Below are 18,421 nucleotides of genomic sequence, written 5' to 3'. Positions count from 1 at the left end.
CTTTATTTAATGACATTTAAACAGAAGATTCATAAATTCAATTTTTAATGTATCAGTGCTAATAAATACAAGCTATTGTGTATGGGTGTATATCCTAAAAAAGACTTAAATGCAGAAGTTCAGATGCACTTTTATTTCACCTCCTGTGCAGTTTCACAAGAAATTACATGTATGAATTAGCTACAGTTAAGTAGTAGTTCTGCAGAAAAGGACCTGGGGGTTACAGTGGATGAGAAGCTGGATATGAGTCAACAGAGTGCCCTTGTAACCAAGAAGGCTAATGGCATATTAGGTTACATTAAGAGGAGCATTGCCAGCAGATCCAGAGATGTCATTATTCCCCTTTATTCGGCTTTGGTGAGGCCACATCTGGAGTATTGTGTCCAGTTCTGGGCCCCCCACGACAAAAAGGATGTGGACGCATTGGAGAGGGTCCAGCGGAGGGCAACCAAAATGAGTAGGAGGTTGGAGCATATGACCTATGAGGAGAGGCTGAGGGACTTGGGTCTGTTTAGTCTGCAGAAGAGAAGAGTGAGGGGGGATTTGGTAGCAGCCTTCAACTTCCTGAAGGGAGGTTCCAAAGAGGATGGAGAAAGGCTGTTCTCAGTAGTGACAGATGGCAGAACAAGGAGCAATGGTCTCAAGTTGTGGTGGGAGAGGTCCAGGTTGGATATTGGGAAAAACTATTTCACTAGGAGGGTGGTGAAGCACTGGAATGGGTTACCTAGGGAAGTGGTGGAATCTCCATCCCTAGAGGTATTTAAGTCTCAGCTCGACAAAGCTCTGGCCGGGTTGATTTAGTTGGAATTGGTCCTGCCTAGAGCAGGGGGCTGGATTTTATGACCTTCTGAGGTCTCTTCCAGTTCTATGATTCTATGAAAAAAGCATGTGTAACTTTTTCTGTGTAATCACTGTCCATTCTTTATATAAACTGATGTTTCTCCTTTGTTCTGTTTCCTGGTTCCTTTGTATTCTTCATAGTAACATGCAGGCACTGTGACTGTTGGTCCAAGGGTTGTCTGGTCAAACAAGATGGGTACTAAGTGACCTGTGGGGTGGATGTGGTTGGCCAGGGTCAGCCCCGGTGGGCCGCCAGATGCTTTTATTTACCTGCATGTCTGCAAATCTGGCTGCTCGCTGCTCCAACTGGCTATGGTTCACCGTGGTTTGCTGTTCTCATCCAATGGGAGTTGCAGGAAGTGCTGAGGGCAGGCTATCGCTTCCCATAGCTCCCAGTGGCTGGGAATGGTGAACCGCGGCCAACAGGAACTGCCAGTGGCTGTAGGTAAATAAAGAATCTGGCAGCCCATCAGGGGCCAACCCTGGTGAACTGCATCCAGGCCACGGGCCACTTATTGCTCACCCCTGGCAATACTTCCCTTATTCTAGTTACTGTTGTTTTTATAGCACTGCAGACATGCTATATCTACTCTTACTCCAGTTTCTTATCCAGTCATTGTCAGAAGGGGTTCTTTTGTGATGAACCAAATAGAAACTACAGCTCTGGTCCCTGCACTTATCAATGGTGATTTCCTGTGGCCTTGCAAGTTTATTATACTTTAAAAAAATGTAGTAGCTTTAACCTTTAAGAACAATTGTTTATATGCCAGTTTTTATTTAATAGCAAAAACAGCTTAAAATACATCAGATGAAATAACTTATTCAAATAATAATGAAGTTTATGTAACCTGAGAAATACACTGTGGCTGATTAATTTGTTTACCGATTATTAATAAACTAATTTTAATGGTGGCTTTTCTTTAAATAAAGACATAAATGTGTATGCTTAAGAAAGTAAAATAAGGAAGATCAAACATAAACAGGTGCCAAAGACAAACCAGATTTTAAGGAAATCATAATGGTTCTGGTATTTGGGTGTAGTTTGAAGATAATGATCCACTGAATCTGCAAGTGCAAATTTCTTTGGGCAGTAACCTAGTTGATTGCATGCCTTTTCTATTCGGAAAGTGTGTGTTACAGTGATGCTCCTCACCTGAAAAGCAAAAGAACAATTCATAGTGCTTCAAATTCAGAATTAATTTAGAACAGATATATAAATAAATTGGTGGGATGACAGAACAAACAAGACATGGCAACATTCAACCGGACAGAATGTTTATAAATACAAACCGGATTTCCATGGCTCAGCAAAGCCAGGCTTTGTCATTCATCAGTTCTATCAAGGGCCCTTTGCTGGAAGAACTAGGGGTATGTCTACACAGCAAAGTTATTTCGAAATAACTTTCCTAGTGTCTACACAGCCATTCCGTTATTTCGAAAATAATTCGAAATAGCGGAGGGCTTATTTCGAAATTGGTAAACCTCATTCCACCAAGAATAGTGCCAATTTCGAAATTGCTATTTTGAAATAAGCGCTGTGTAGATGCTTATTTCAAAATAGGGGGCCTCCAGCCTTTCTCAGGGTGCCCTGCTGGCCACCCTGGCCATGAGGCAACTTTTGACCTGATGTTCTGCCGGAACTGGTTCCAACCAGCCTTAAATGTGATTCAACGTCCACTCAGTGAATAGAAATAGAAAATAGAAAAACGCTATTTTGAAATGCATTTTGTGTGTAGAGGCATTATTTCGAAATAAGCTATTTCGAATTAACTATTTCAAAAAAGCTTATTTCAAAATAATGCTGTAGTGTAGACATACCATAAGAGTGGCTATGCCATTTCTTTACCACCTTGTGGATTCTCCTCTGAAAAGTTACTTAAGTCAGCTTGCTATCCCCTGTGCATCACTGAAGCTAGAACTTGGTGCAAAATGAATGTAAAAATGCCAGAAAATCAGAATTGTAGCAGTTTACTCTTGCTTTGTATAGGTTTAAGACTACAGATTGAAACTCTCTTAACCAGGATTCTCTGGTCCAGCAACATCCCTGGTCCAGCATGGATGTTGCAGGACCAGAGAGTCCCAGTGGAGGGCCAGTGGCAAGGATCCCTGAAGGGCTGGCAGGTCAGTGGGCTGCCCGCAGCAAGCTCATGGCAGGGCCACCCAGTGCATGGCAGCAGGTCTGCTCAGCAGGGTTGGGTGACATACACACGCGTGGCTGACTGCCGGGGCTGAGAGCCGTGGTAGGTTGGTGGGGTAGGGATCTGCAGTGCACAGTTGCCCAGCAGGTCCTGGAGCCCCAGTGCAATGTGCGTGGCCGCCCGATGGGGCCCGGAGCCATGACAGCAATGGCTGCCCAGAGGATTGGCAGGGCAACGGGGCCAGCAGGAGGCGAGGCATTGGCTGTGAGGCCAGCGGCCGGGTGAGTGGGGGCCTACAGCAGGGGATCCAGAAATGACCTCCCCATATCTGGCAAAATCCCTCATCTGGGACTGGTCAAGTGCCGAGAATGCCCGACTAGGGAGGTCCAACCTGTACTCAGGGTGGGCAATGGGAAGTCAGGCATCTAGTTGTTTCTTTCCACATAGAAATACCATGTGGAGCCACTAGATGGCGCTATTAAAACAAAAACACACACCACATGCACGCACTTGCGCCCTAACAGAGTCCCTCTCTCATTTTAATAAATATCAGCCCCCTCCAACCTGTGGATACTATTGATGTTTAGTTGTATCTAGTCTCAAATCTCTTTCTAAGGGGTTTATAAAGCAGTCATGAATTCTCTTGACTGAAATATGTCTTTTTTAAAATAAGGATGTAAACAGATTTAACATCAAAAGGCCAAATCCTGCTTATTTTCTCATTGTCTCATTGAAGTAATATGAACAAATTAAATAGGAGTTGGGCATATCATTTTAAAAAAATCCAACACTGATTTAAAAATTGTCAGTGATGGAGAATCTACCTCCAGATCTTGGTAGGTAGTTGCAATGATTGGAACTCCTACATTATTCTCATAATCCCCTGTTCTCTTGCAACATTTACACCAGTGTAAAACTGGGAATAATACATTGGTGAATCAGGCCCACTCTCTGCGCACAATCTGTGCTTGACTTCAGATGATACTGTGTAGACACATGTATAGGAAAATAAGGATTAATTAGGATTTCTCCACTGGGATTTTTATAACATTTAAAATAGCTATGATTCTAACATTTGAAAAAAATCAGTTGTAACTCTTGAGCCCTATGAGTGGGTGGACATAGGTGTATCTTTGCCTCTATATATTGCAGAATATAGTAATGTCAAAACCACACATTTGCATGGTTTCTGTATCATGTGTCTTTCTTGTATCATTAATATTTTGGGGATTATCTTGATTCATGCCGTGTTTGCTGGATGTGTTGAGATAAGGCAATAAAACTGGTCACATTCTAGTGCATTTTGGTAAGCACACAGTTTGAATTTGAGCTACTTAGAATGAATCTAGTTTAAAAGTGCTCCACCTTATCTTTTTTTAAAACTATAATTACAAAAAAAGTGGTTAAAGGCAAAAAAAATTAATGATATATAGACTTTAAATAACCAATAATTTCTTTTTTAAACAATCTTACATACAGTTAAAGCCACACATATTGTCCAAGTATTGAAAAGATCTCAGGACAGTGCTTTATATTACATGCTGCAAAACACCGTTTTACCAAATGCCAGCCAAGTTCTGCTCTTGGCTCCTCTTTGCACCCAAGAGCCTAACCTGGCTCTAAATTCTTGGGTGTGAGTTTATGTGAAACCTTCATCTGTTTCCTTTTTTAAATAATTAAAAATGAGAAGAACTTACAAAATGTCAGCACTGATCCCTAACCCTAACTCTAACTCATCAATCCCAAAATGAATCTAGGTTCAGATACTGCTTCCTCATGGGAGCTCAACTGGCAACTGGAAAGGGCGTCACACTCAGCCCGAGTTGCAGTTCTGAATGCAGAATGACTGCAGGACTGGCTCACCAATGATTAGGCAAGACTACCTCTCCTGTGGCGTTTCCTCTAGGAGGGAGGAGAACTGTATACAAAGCCTCCCTTAAAGAAAAGGAGGGTTTCCTTCCGGAGTTCCCTGGATATTGTGGAGCTTGTCAAAATGTTTCTGATGGAATGTTTTGCTGTTTTGTCCTTTCATGATGTGATAGTTCATGTCCTATTAGAAATGTTGCACCTCCCTAGTCCTGCACCCTCAGGAGTTTATTGGTCCTGAACCAGGGAATCTGCCATATCAGGGAGGTCAGTGCTGGCTCCTCAGCTCCAGACTTTATACAGATAAGTAAGTATACACTTATAGTTTTACCTCATTTCTGGTCAGGACAGGTGTAAACTTAAAAACTGGTTTTAGTGCCAGGTGCAGGAATTCCAGCAGGATGGCTGTGGACAAAAAGTTGCTAAAATGAGGTAACAACAGTAAAGTGAGCACAATGGCTGCAGCGCAAATAAAATGGGCCAAACATTGGCTGGGCTTGCTGAAGGAGTATGGCTCTGCATTATGGCTGGGAGGACACGAGATCAGAAACTGCTGAAAAAGGTGGACAGTGGTCAGCTTTATGGCACTGACTCACCCCCTCCCCTCAAGGATGTGAGGTCTGAAGGACTTAATGGTGCAAGCCCTGGGCAGGGAAAGCCTCTTTGTTCCACACAGCAAGCAAAGCAGCATCCACCCTAGTGGAGGCAAATATCAGGCTGGGTTAGGACCTGTAGTGGCCTTTATGCTAGATGTGCCTTTTTAAGTGGGGGCTGGGAAGGATTCTTTCCTGGCACCACCATATTGGCTTCAGTGGAGTGAGGTTTTTTTCACCTTCCCTAGAGCAGCCATTGGGCAGGATCTCATAAGTCTGTATGTCACAACTTATTTTGTAAGGATTGGGGCGATTGTCTAGCCCAGGTACTCCACAGGGAAGGCATCCAGTGACCAGATAAATGGTCTGATAAAGAATTTAAAAGGAGGTGTTGGATAAAGGACCGGAATAGGTGAGAGGAGCTGGGGACTCCTATGATTGGTATGGTATGGAGCCAACCTCCCTACCACTCCCCCCTCCCTGTTCTCATAGCCCACCATAACCCTCTTATGAGGGCAGTGGATGGTAGAGTCCATGGATTGGCTGGGGGACCTGTGTACTGTATCAATGAAATGGGATGGTGGAAGCCCTAGGTTATGATTCAAATAAACACGGATTTGCCTGCACTGTCCACATTATCAGCCAGGCAGTCCAGACATCTGTATAATAAAGTGGTAGCCTGATTAAAATCCGTATCAAATGTCTCTTGTCCTTTTGGTTTACCCAGGCAACACAGGGCTTGTTTTTGCTGCCCCCCTCAAAAACCACATTTTTTTTTACTTGGGGGTAACCAATGTAGATGAGTTCAAGAGATTAAAAACACAGTCAAGACAAAGTACTTTAGTTTTACTGTGAAGTAAACTCATTGAAGTCAGCCCCACATGGGGTAGAGGATAACCTTCAGGAGTTTCATCTCACGGTAAAACTAAAGCACCTTATCTTCATTATGTCTTTACCCCAGGATAGCTCACTTATGTTAGTTACCCTGAAGTAAAAATACCTGGCTTTTTTTATTGGTGAAGCCAAGCCCATGGTGATGACAGGTGGTGTGAGCTAGATCCTGTTTGTTGCATACCGAGCACACCCATTGATTGCAGAAGGTGCTTTGGGTTTGCTACAGAAGGAGGATCCAAGCTTTTGAAAACAATTTCCAAAATATTTGATGAACCCAAAGATACTTATCTCCTTTGGTAGGGAAGTACTTAACCCCAGTTAGTACAATTGCACAATTATTGTAGGAATTGCACAAGTTTAAATCTGTATATTCCTTTTAGAGAACAGCTGTGCAGTTTACCAGTGACAGCGGAAATAAAAGAGGAAATGCAAAATAAAACAGCATAATAATCAGCTATTTTACTCTTTTTACCTGTTGTATAAATGAGGAAAGTAGGAATATGTATCCATGGTTTACTGTAACCTAATTTTTCAAACTGGGAGGGATTTAAAAGAAAAGAGATTAAGAACAAAGTATTTATACTAAATTGGTGAATGTCGGTACAGCAAGAATATGCAGAGATTATAAATCTGAACTGCCCCAAACTCAGCTATTACTATTTTTAAAAAGTTTCAGATGAACAACCCTATGCCTGCCAACACAATTAGACTATGAAATAGCTTATTTTGAAATAGCACATCTACACTGCAGGGAAACCTCAAAATTAGTCCGAGGTAGGCTTCCCTAAAATAGACATGCTATCTCGATATAGAGCCCCAGGAGGAATAACTTAGAATGGCCCTGGTGAGGGGCTATTTCGAAATAGCAGCAGTGGAGCATCTACACACGCCTTATTTCGAAATAGCTGTTTGCAGAAATCAGAATAAACCATCCGTTATTTCAAAATTATTTCAAAATAACGGAATTGCTGTGTAGATGCTTGCATCATTATTTTGGAATAACGGCCGTTATTCCAAAATAACTTTGCTATGCAGACACACTCTTAGACAGCACTGGCAGGGATATCTATTTTAAAAAAGAGGACATGAGCAGTGCATGTTCTATATCTTGAGTACAGTTGTGACGTTTATTGCGTTGATGTTATTGGGAGTTTTCTCTGTGCTTACACTATAGGGTGTGGCTCTTAGTGGAGGTTTACAATCCTAGTCTGATAATTATGACCTTTTCCTGCTGCTTCTGTTTTATGTTTACAATGAAATTTAAGAGAATAGTTGTCCATGGCATTGCATCTTGAGGAACCATTTACAACAATGACTCTGAACCCTGATGCTACTCCAAATAAAAATGTCTTCATAAGGCAGTGAAGAATCAGGATTTACCATTATGAGCTAATTTAATTAAAAGGATATAAAGAGCCTGATCCTGCATTCCTGCACATCTAAAACTATTGGAACCAATGGGAGTTTGTCTTTATGAGCTTTATAAGCTAAGATCTGTGAGAGTGCAGGGTTAGGTTCTGATGTGATAAATAGAAATTGTAAAAATGTAGGGCTGGAATCGAAGGGATCTCGATAGATCATCTAGTCCAGTCCCTAGCACTAAAGCAGAACTGAGGTTATATTTACACTTTCAGAGTTTTTGCATGATCAGTTGCACCAGTGATAGGGACTTGGTAAAAGAGTTTCAAAGTTCCTATGACTTTACTGGGGAAGGGGGGGGGGGGTGGGGGGGGGGGGGAGAGTTGGATGTCGGTTTACCTGGTGTCAGAGCAGCAGAGATTCTGGCTACAGTGGGATATCCTAGGCACTGTGGGATATCCTGCAGAAGCTAAAAGCTCTGTATACAGTAAGAACATGTCTTCACTTGCACATGACTGCAAAAGTATCACTGGGAATAGCTGTACATATCTCATGGAGGTTTTTTGGTTTTTGTTTTTTTTCCCCCTAGTGAAACTCCAGTAAAAAGTTATTGGCAAGTATCAATGCAGCGATGGGTTTTGTGCCAAAAAGGAACTTTTTTTTCCCTGATATGAATGACAAATGTAGACATGTGTGTTGTCAGGGGCATCTGAGAGGTGATTATCTAACCTGTTTTTAAAAATCTCTTGTGATGGAGATTCTACAAACTCCCTAGATAATTTGTTCCAGTGCGTAACTACCCTGACAATTAGGAAGTTTTTCAACCTAACTGTTCAACCTAAATCTCCCTTGCTGCACTTTAGTCCCATTACTTCTTGTCATGTCCTCAGTGGATAATGAGAACAGTTTATCACCTTTCTCTTTGTAACAACCTCTTATATACTTGAAGACTGTTATCATGTCTCTCCTCAACCTTCTGTTTTCCAGACAATAAACCCAGTTTTTCTAGTCTTTCCTCATAGGCCATATTTTCTAGTTCTTTAATAATTTTTGTTGCTCCTCTACATTTTCTTCAGTTAGTCCACATCTTTCCTAGAGTGTGGTTCCCTGAACTATTTCAGTTGTGGCCTTATGAGCGTTGAGTAGAGTGGAAGAATAATGTCTTGTTTACCACACTCCTGCTAATACACCCCAGAATGAAATTTGCTTTTTTTTTTGAGGGAGGCAACAGTATGACATTGATTCATTGATTCTAAGGCCAGAGCAAAGCCTCAGAGGCGCGGGACCCCTCCGCCTCCCCGGCTTTGCTCCAGGTGTCCCTGGTCTGCTGGAGACGGTCCCCAGCAGATCAGGGGCACCCGGAGCAGCTTTTCTCACCCCGGAGGTCGAGGTGGCAGGACCGCTGCGCTCTGGGCGGTCCCGCTGCCTGCGAGCTCCGGGGCGAGAAAGCCCCGTTCGTAAGTGCGGATCCCACATAAGTCGGATCCGCGTAACTCGGGGACTGCCTGTATGTACAATAAAAAGGGTTAAGAACACTTTATATACAGTATATAATGTATACAGTATATATATGACCTGCTTATAGTACCTCCTGATAGTCTGGCATATTTGATAATCCGGCACCACCTAAATCCCATAGATTCCGGATTATCGGAAGTCTACTGTATATTCTATATTGTGATACAGCAGGGCCAGAGAGCAGTAGGAGAGTAGTAGAAGAGATATAAGCCCTCATCTAATAAAGGCAGGGTTCCCTGTACTCTAGGGAAGGCTACTATAGGTCAATTGAAGCATCTGTACCCAATTAAGTCCCTGTCAGGAAATGAATAACCTTCCCCCCCACACACACACTTTAAGCAGACAGGGTGGAATGAGGAAGGAGAGAGGACCGGAGGTTGGAGCTATGTTGTTGAGATTGGAAAGACCAAAGAACTGCAGGGAAGGGAGACCCTGTCCCAGCACTGCCGGTAGACTCCTTCCAACAGCATCAAGGACTGAGGGTAACCCTGCCCGGGAGGGCGGGGGGCAGAGGGTAAAAATCTGCAGTGGTTGAGAGGGAGTGGGGTTCACACCTTGATCCCTTCTCCTGGGGCATGAACCAAGTGCACAATGCCCAAGAATACAGTAAGATGTAGCATCAATATTAACTCTAATCTTTTTCATCCATGTGTGGAATAATATTTTTATGTGCATTGAGGCATGTGTGAATGTGCACCAGCAGTAAAAACAAAAAAAACCTCACTGTGGGCGTTCTGCTAATCAGCTAGGTGGCATTTGAATCTCTCCTGAGTGTCCTTGCCAGCACATAGCTTATAGGGAACACCGGATGGCACCCTGACCCCCCCCCCCCCACCAAGGGGAGGCATGGGACCCTCCACAGCAATTCTATCCATTTACCACTAATAATCTTACAGCCAAAATGACTGACGTTTACAGTAAATTGAACAGTGAATTAACGTTACTGTGACTCTGTGGGGTAATGTTGATTGCTAATTTGATTCCTGCACAACTAAGGTCTGAGTATCACAGGTCTAAGATACGTTTTTCTAGTTTTAGGGGGCCATGTGAAATAGTGTCTTTCAAAGCCTTACTACAATCAAAATGTATCAAACGTATGTCTTAAATATAAAAATGTTTTGAGTTTTGCTTCTTTGGGTAATTACTGTGGCATTGGCTTTATTTAGCTGATATAGTGTTTCTAAATTAGTTGTATGCTCAAGTCCCTTGAACAGTATTAGGGAACAAAATACGCCTTGTGGGCTGGATCTAGTCTGCCACCATCCCGTGGCCAGCAGGGGCCATGTGAATCTTTGTGTGCTGTCCCTTAACCCAGCACAATCTCGCAGCTCCCAGTTGCAAGAAACTGGACAATGGGAGCTGACTGGGTCATGCTTGCGGCACAGGTAGTGGGTCTACAAGGGGACATGGAGCACATGGCCTCAGCAGCCAGCCATTTTCAGGGGTACGTGGAGGCAGGAAGCCTGCCTGAGGGTCCTGCTGGCTAGGAACTGTCTAAGGTAAGCGCATCCCAGCCAGAACCTGCACCTGACACTCCATCCCCTAATGCACCCCAACTCCCTGCCCCATGTCACAACCCAAACCCTTAGCACCTCTGTTTTTGTCCTTATCCTTCTCCCAAACCCTTCACCTCCCTCTTACACCCCAATGAATTGTCTCAGGTCATAATCCCTTCCTGGCCTAGGTCACAACCCAAACCTCTGCACTCCTGCCTCAGGTCACAACCCCCTCCCAGACTCAGTACACCCCCTACACCTCTCTTCCAGATCAGGATACTCTCCTGCACCCTTGCATCCCCTACCATTCCACAATCTCTTGCCCCAGGTCACAACCCCCTCCTTCACCCAAACTCATTCCCACTCCCCACACCTCTTCCTGCACCTCAAACCACTACCCTGATCTCCCTTCTGCATTCAGCCTCCATTAATATCATGGAAGAGTATGGCCCTCAAATTCTTGTAGTGCTCCCTCCATCAAAAATTATTGCCCTCCCCTGTATTAAAACTAAACATGCACATAGTACATACTAACGGAGTTATCCATTCAGAAAAGAGGACATTCTCGCCATCATTTATGTAATAAGCCTGACCACTCTGTTAAAAAAGCAGAGAAAAGACAGATTAGAATCATAATACTGAGCATGAGTGACATTTACTTTTAAGAATATCTTTATTCATTTTGTAATAAACAGCAACATAATTAAAAGCAAACAGATCAACAAGCATCCTCTATTGGAACTAATTCTGATCCTTCTGTAAGTTTTACGCATCTTTAAACTCACTTAAGTTAATAGAGTTACTCATGATTTATTATACTGTTATATAAAAATGGCAGTGTCAGGTTCATTATGTTAGGACTTCTACTAGAATTAATACGCTCAACCTCATTATCATAGCACTGAGGTTGTTCTTTATATTTTTGCAGGAGCCAAAAATCATTCTATGTACCATGAATTCACTAGAGTTGGCAATACTAGTATGTGAGTTAATACAACTTCTTAATGTCACAGTCTCTTTGATTTGTTAACTTCCTGCTTTTAAAAAACAATGGCATGTTAATGGCTCTACCTTAGAAGCATTACTGTCACTAATTAATATTTACTATGGATTTATACTAGAACAAATATACTTCTGATGTTCTCAAGAGTGAATTCTGCCCCTCCCTCCCACATACATGAAGTGGTTCACAGATTCCACCCTAAACCAGAACAAGACCTGGGTTAATGATGCCCTGTCCTGCAACAGTTGCAGGGCATACTCCATCTTAAATGGGCATTGGTTGGTTAGAAAGAGTTACAGCAGGGATGGGCAATAATTTTTGACGGGGGCCACTCCAAGATTTTGGAAATGCTCAAGAGCTGCACTCTTCCATGATATTAATTCATCATGGAACCCATGGAGGTTGGGTGCAGAAGGGAGCTTGGAGTAAGAGATTGGGGTGCAGGAGAGGGTTTGGAGTCTGGGAGGGAGTTTGGGCTGTCATATAGGTGGAAATTGGGTAAATATTGCATTGTATTATTAGCAGCAGAACTGGCATAAATGGGACCTGTGTGTTGTGTAGTCTTGCCTTAATCTTTGTATTCATGCCCGTCAGTGTGAAAGACGCTATTTGTATATATATTTGCATGTATATGCAACCACACTTAAGTTGCGGCCCTCGGCATGTGCTGTGAGTATCATTATGTCCCCCGGGGCTTCCAAAGTTGAGAAGCCCTGGTCTAGACAGGGACAGCCTGTCCATATAGGCGAACTAGGCGGTTGCTTAGGGCACCAAGTTAAATGGGGCGCAATGGGGCGCCAAATGGTGGCACAATATCATTGAGGGGTTTGGAGGTGGGGGCGCCGATTGCATGGTTTGCCAAGGGCGCCAGTTGTTGGCAGCTAGTCTAGGGCTGCTCCTGAGTCTAGATCAGTGTTTCTCAACCTTTTTCAAAAAAATTAAAAATTATAAATATCCCCAGTACCTACAGTTTTCAGACACACACAATTTTTTCTACCACTGCAACACATTTGTTTAAACAACTTAATCGTAGCCAGGCAGGTGACGAAATTTTGGGGTGTAAAAAGTACAAAAATAATAAAGCGCTGTAAAACTAAAAACAAAAATTCAGTTTTCTCCAAATTTCAGTTGTGTTGACGTACCCCCCAGACTTCTCTTGAGTACCCCTAAGGGCACTCATTCCACTGGTTGAGAAACACTGATCTAGATCATCCCTGACTGGTGTCTAGTGTGAGTGTGGGATGAGTGATTACAGAAATTTGGAAGCTGTGATCCATCTCCCTTTCCTGTTTGGAGTTGGGAACTTATAAGAGACTCCCCTCCCAAAAGTGGACATTGTCTCTCTCCTCCCTGCCCCAAGTAGACTCAGCGGTTACTACTGGCTGTGACCACATCTAAAAACGGAGGAGCCACAACCTGGTAGGAAGTGACCTAGGTCAGGACACTATGGCGTGGGAGGGCCTAAATCCCTCTCCCTTGCTTCCACTCCACTGTTGTGACAGAAGAAGAGGGGAGAAGAAAGGACACAGGAAGGACTGAGGCCTACCATAGTTGGCCTAGCAGGACCCTGTCCAGAATGAGAAGACTGCAAAAGAACTTTGGTGCCACTGTTTGACCACTAGGCCAGCTGGCTATTGGACTGAGCAGCTACACCACACAAATATTACTGCTTCCCCCCCACCCAACAAATTCAGCACTGACGTGATATGGAGTAAAAAAACCCTGAAATTTGTCAGGGAAATGGCCCAGAGTGAGGAGTTTTGAGTGTTAGATTGGATTTGATTAAGTTGTTCAGGTTTGAAACCTTTCAGGGCGGAATATTCTGTTTATCCATATGGCTGTGTTTCTCAAATCCTACTCTGCCAGCGTTGCAGAAGTATCAAGAATCTATTAGCCAGCTCAGAAAACTTCTACTAATTCTTCCTTAAACACCAACACACGGTCGGGTCCTGTGGGTTTGAATCAGTTCTGCGGGGGCTTCAGGAAGTCATTGAACTCCAGTCCTCCAGTGGCAGCTGACGGACAGCTGTTGGGATCAGAGTCCCTGAAGCCCAACTGGGGCACAAGCCCTTCCCTTACTCTGCCAGAGAGGTCCAAGGCTCCTTGTTGGGCTGCAGCCCCTATTTAAGCCAGAGGAGGAAACAGGAAGTTGTTTGCACAAATGAGCTTCATCCTGCCATGGGACAAGGGGATGGTGTTTTCCACTTGTACTTCCTAGTATCCTGACTTGGCCTGGCTCTGCGTAGCAGATTATTGATCTCTGTCTTCCTGTTGATCTCCAGATTCTGTGCTAGTGGCTTTCCAACCCTGCCTGATTCCTGGTAATTGGCTCTTGCTCATTGGACTCTCAGCCTGCAGCCACTGCTAAACCTTCAGCCAGGCTGCTTCTCTCAGCTGTGAGCTCCCCCTGTCCATAGAACTACACAAATAACAGATACACCATCTCTCCATTTTACAACCCCTATTCAAACCCCTCCCCTTGTGTGTCTGATGACCACCTCAATTCATCCTCTTCCTCCCCAACTCTCAGTCATCAGTCCTCCACAAGTTGCACCTTTGTAACTCTTACTACCAACTCATCAGTTCTGTACTTGCAAACTGATCCGCTCTCTTTTCCTTACCCCTCAAATTAGTCAACTCACATTTCACACTCTATCAACACTCCCCAAATTCAACATTTCTCTTCTCTCTTCCCTCCTTTTTCTCCAAATTGATCAATTCTCTTCCTTATCTCACTGCCTGGTAATATCTCTTCCAAACTGACCAAGCTACCTTAGCCCCTCCAAGTTGGGCCTCATCCTGGCTATAGTAGCTGTCTGAATAACTTCCCCAAAGCTGGTGTCTCAAGACACCTCCTGGGGGCAGGAAACTTTTCCTCCCTCTTGTTGCTATGCTTGCATCACTTCCAAAGACTTGGTTTTAAAGGTTGATGTCTATAGTCTCCCTGGAGAGATGGTAGAGGGTAATAAAAGGAGTTTACTGCAGGGGCAGGCAACTTGTGACTCTGGAGCCCAGGAGTGGCTTGAGGCCGGCTGCGGCAGCTGGCGCCCCAGGCAGAAGGCATGACATCATCATCGGGCGCCCGGGCTGGCGATGCCCTAGGCAACTGCGTAGTTTGCCTAGGCTCACAGGCCACCCCTGCTGGAGCCACTTGTGGCTCTTCTGAAGTTAATATGCGGCTCCTTGCTCAGGCACCAACTCCAAGGCTACAGCTACAGGTGCCAGCTTTCAAGTGTTCAACTCCTGGCTCCACCTCCCCTCCAAGTGTATTGCGCCCTCGCTCCTTCCTTCCCCCACAGAGCTTCCTGAGTGCCATGAAACAGCTGATTGCTGTGGGCAGGAGGTGTGGGAAAGGAAGAGGAGGCACTGATTGGTGGGGCTGCTGGTGGGCAAAAGATGCTGGAGATGGGAGAGGAGGCATCTGATGGGGATGGCTGACAAATTACGGTAGCTCTTTGGCAATGTACATTGGTAAATTGTGGCTCTTTCTCAGGCTCAGATTGGCCACACCAGGTTTACTGGGACTGGGTCTTAGCTAACTGAGGATGAGAATAAATCAGCCTGGCTCAGAAAAGGTGGAACTGCTGATCTTACCTTAACCATAAGTTCAGGGCAGGGAATACCCCATGGAGCCTGGAGGATTCATATAGAGTGACTGCAGCTATTTCTATATTAACTCAGCTGTAGAACTGAGTCTGGAGAGGTACAATCTATGAGCCTGACTGACAGGGGCAGATGACCATTTCACTGGGCCAGGGCAGCACAATTTCGCGGGGCCCCCCTTTTCCACAGCGCATGCGCGGGGCTTCTTGAAGCGCGGGGCCCCGGGCGGCCGCCCCGCTCGCCCTGCCCTATATACGCCCCAGCTGACTGACACTGGAGCTGCCAAACAGTGTGAGTGCAGATGCTGCTGTAACACTGTCAGGCATGTGTTGGGTCATGCTCTCAAATTTCTTTATAGTTGTGACAAAAGTCTTAAGTAAGTATTCATAAGTGTCCACTAATTTTGATTATCCACATTTTTGGGAATGTTGAGATGTACAGATCAGGTCCAAAATGTTTCAGATTGTTTAATGAAAAATGTACATGTCTAGACTCAAACCTGCTTTGGGGAAAATAATAAAGAAAAAATGTAATTCAGGAGAATTTGATGATTGCTATATTCACTTGGGAAAGATTCCTATGCCACTGGGGCAGGCAGGAATCCCTACCTTTACAAAATGAGCTTACAAGACAAAGATACAACACAAAATGTTTAACAAGATGAATAGGAGCTGCATGCACAACAAGGACATTTTGCATGTGGAATTGTGCAGTTTGCAAATGTAGTACTTTTAAGACTATAGCAAACCAACTTACAGTTTGATCCTAAAGCCACAGAAAGTGACCCATATTTTAAAATTATATCCAACTGGGTAGGACATTTAAATTGTTTACTTACCGCTTTATAACCCTTCTCAGGGGTGAGAGTTTCAGCAGCTAAGAGATGAGCTTGTATAAGATTTTTTACATGAACCCAGTTCATCTGAGATTTGGGATTTCCAAAATGGATGTTAAATAGTCCTCTTTGGATATTCTTCTGTGGAAACAGGCAGCATATGCAAAAAGCTGAAAAACTAAAAGCAATTTTTAAAAAGTAGCTGGAATCCTGCCAAACAAACAGTTGGTCCACTGGATGACTGAGGAACTAAAGAGCACTTGAGGAAGACAAGGCCATCGTGGAGAAGCTAAATATATTCTCTGTATCCGTCTTCACTGCACAGGATGTGAAGGACAATCCCACATCTGGGCCATTCTTTTTAGATAACAAATCTGAAGAATTGTTCCAGAATGAGGTGTCAATAGAGGAGGTTTTGGAACAAACTGATTAAAGAAACAGTAATACGTTTGCAGGACCAAATGATATTCACCGGAGAGCTCTGAAGGAATCAAATAGTTCTCCAGGAACGTAACCGTGGAATATAAACTATCACTTATATTAGCTTCTGTACTAGATGACAGACAGATTGCTAATGTGATGGTAATTTTCTAAAAAGTGCCAGAAGCAATCCTGACAGTTACAGATCAGTAAGTCTAACTTCAGAATCCAGCAAAATTGATAGAAGATGCCTGCTAGATGGTGGGACAGGATAAGAGGGCATGGATCACTGACTGAATGGACCCCTTTTTTCATGTCCAACACACTATTGTAGTAATCTTTGCATAGAATATGCCTTGTGACATATTGAATGAAAATTAACTCATTGATCAATAACATGGTGAAAAGCATGTTGCAATACATGTAGCAACATTATGTGTTGCGTTATAAACACACTGAAATTCATACATGGCACGCTCTTTATGAAATGTCACAATCATAAACAGATGAGGTTCAATGCATCACAGTAATTATCATGTAATCTGGCATGTGGATAAACCAGTCTTTCAAAACGAAGAACAAGGTGATGCCAAATTTGTCATCAAAGTTGATGGGCAATCACCTGTCAAGTAAAAACAACACAGAGTCCTATGCCACCTTAGGGTATATCTACACTGCAGGGCTTAACTTGAAATAAGCTATGCAAATTGAGCTACATGAACAGTATATCTTATTTCAAAATAGCTTATTGTGAAACAGGGAGAGTCCACACAGCACTTATTTTGAATTAGAGCGCTCTTCTTCCGACTTCCCTTATTCCTCATACAATGTTACAGGAGTCAGAGTAAGAAGTCCTCCAGCTTGACAGTATTTCAACACTGTTTCGAAATAACTGCCTGCTGTGTAGACGCGGACTAAGTTATTTTGGAATAGTGCTAGTTATTTCAAAATATTGTTGCAGTGTAGGCATACCCTTAGAGACTAACAGATTTATTGATTAGGCCAAGGAACTCCTTGTTGTTTTTGCAGATATAGACCAGAATCAGGGCCGGACTGAGGCATGGACGAGCTGGGCAGCGGCCTGGAGTGCCTGATGGCAGCTGTAAGGGGTGCGTGGCGTCCCTTACAGCTGCCATCAGGCGCTGCAAGCCAGTTCCCGTAGCGCCGACCCTGCAGCACCAGCCAGCAGTACCCTTCCCCCCCATGGCTGCGGGGCTTTGCATGGCCCGGTGCGCGCGCCAGCAGCACTAGCCAGGCCAGGCTGGGCAGCACATGCACCGTGAGCCCTGTGGTCGGGCCCTGGGCTGCGCACCAGTGGCTGTGGCTGGCCCACGCATGTGCTGTGCACCCTGCGGGGGGATGGGCCCACGCCCCATGGGTGGGCCTGCGCATGCACTGTGCGCCTGGGGGTGGCGCCGCGTGCCCGGGTCCAGGCACCAAAAGGGCTCGGGCCGCCCTGACTAGAATGGCTACCCCTCTAAAACCTGTCAAGTGGTCATTCTACAGCAAAGAAGCGGGGGCCAGAACATATACATTTCTACATTTTAGCAAAGGGCATGAAATCTTTCACCACAAGACTCCATAACTCCAACCCCAATGAATTTTATCTAGAGTAGCCTTCAGGAAAACTCATTTCAAAGGGTGACGGGGTTATAAAAATGAGAGGCAAAAACACCCTCAGGGTATGTCTACACTAGAAAGTTAGTTCGAACTAACGGACGTTAGTTCGAACTAACTTTCCTATGCGCTACACTAGCGCTCCGCTAGTTCGAATTTGAATCGAACTAGCGGAGCGCTTAGTTCGAACTAGGTAAACCTCATTTTACGAGGACTAACGCCTAGTTCGAACTAGCTAG

General features: G+C 44.2%; 1 protein-coding gene across 1 annotated transcript in view; it reads right to left on the bottom strand.

The window, feature by feature from the left end:
* Positions 1 to 18,421, bottom strand: part of LOC102454424 (putative short-chain dehydrogenase/reductase family 42E member 2) — a 49,733-nt gene continuing 31,312 nt past the window's right edge. Inside the window, exons 9-13 of the mRNA XM_075899463.1 lie at positions 16,149 to 16,286; positions 11,236 to 11,301; positions 6,804 to 6,867; positions 5,176 to 5,249; positions 1 to 1,993 (exon numbers count right to left, since the gene is read on the bottom strand). Coding sequence (XP_075755578.1) covers positions 1,787 to 1,993; positions 5,176 to 5,249; positions 6,804 to 6,867; positions 11,236 to 11,301; positions 16,149 to 16,286 — 549 coding nt within the window. The 3' untranslated portion in view covers positions 1 to 1,786. The remainder of the gene's footprint in view (positions 1,994 to 5,175; positions 5,250 to 6,803; positions 6,868 to 11,235; positions 11,302 to 16,148; positions 16,287 to 18,421) is intronic.

The sequence above is a fragment of the Pelodiscus sinensis genome, chromosome 16 (assembly GCF_049634645.1).
Source record: "Pelodiscus sinensis isolate JC-2024 chromosome 16, ASM4963464v1, whole genome shotgun sequence".
NCBI classification, from domain to species: Eukaryota; Metazoa; Chordata; order Testudines; family Trionychidae; genus Pelodiscus; species Pelodiscus sinensis.
The sequence above is the reverse complement of the archived record's forward strand: the minus strand, read 5'-3'. Positions and strand labels throughout refer to the sequence as shown.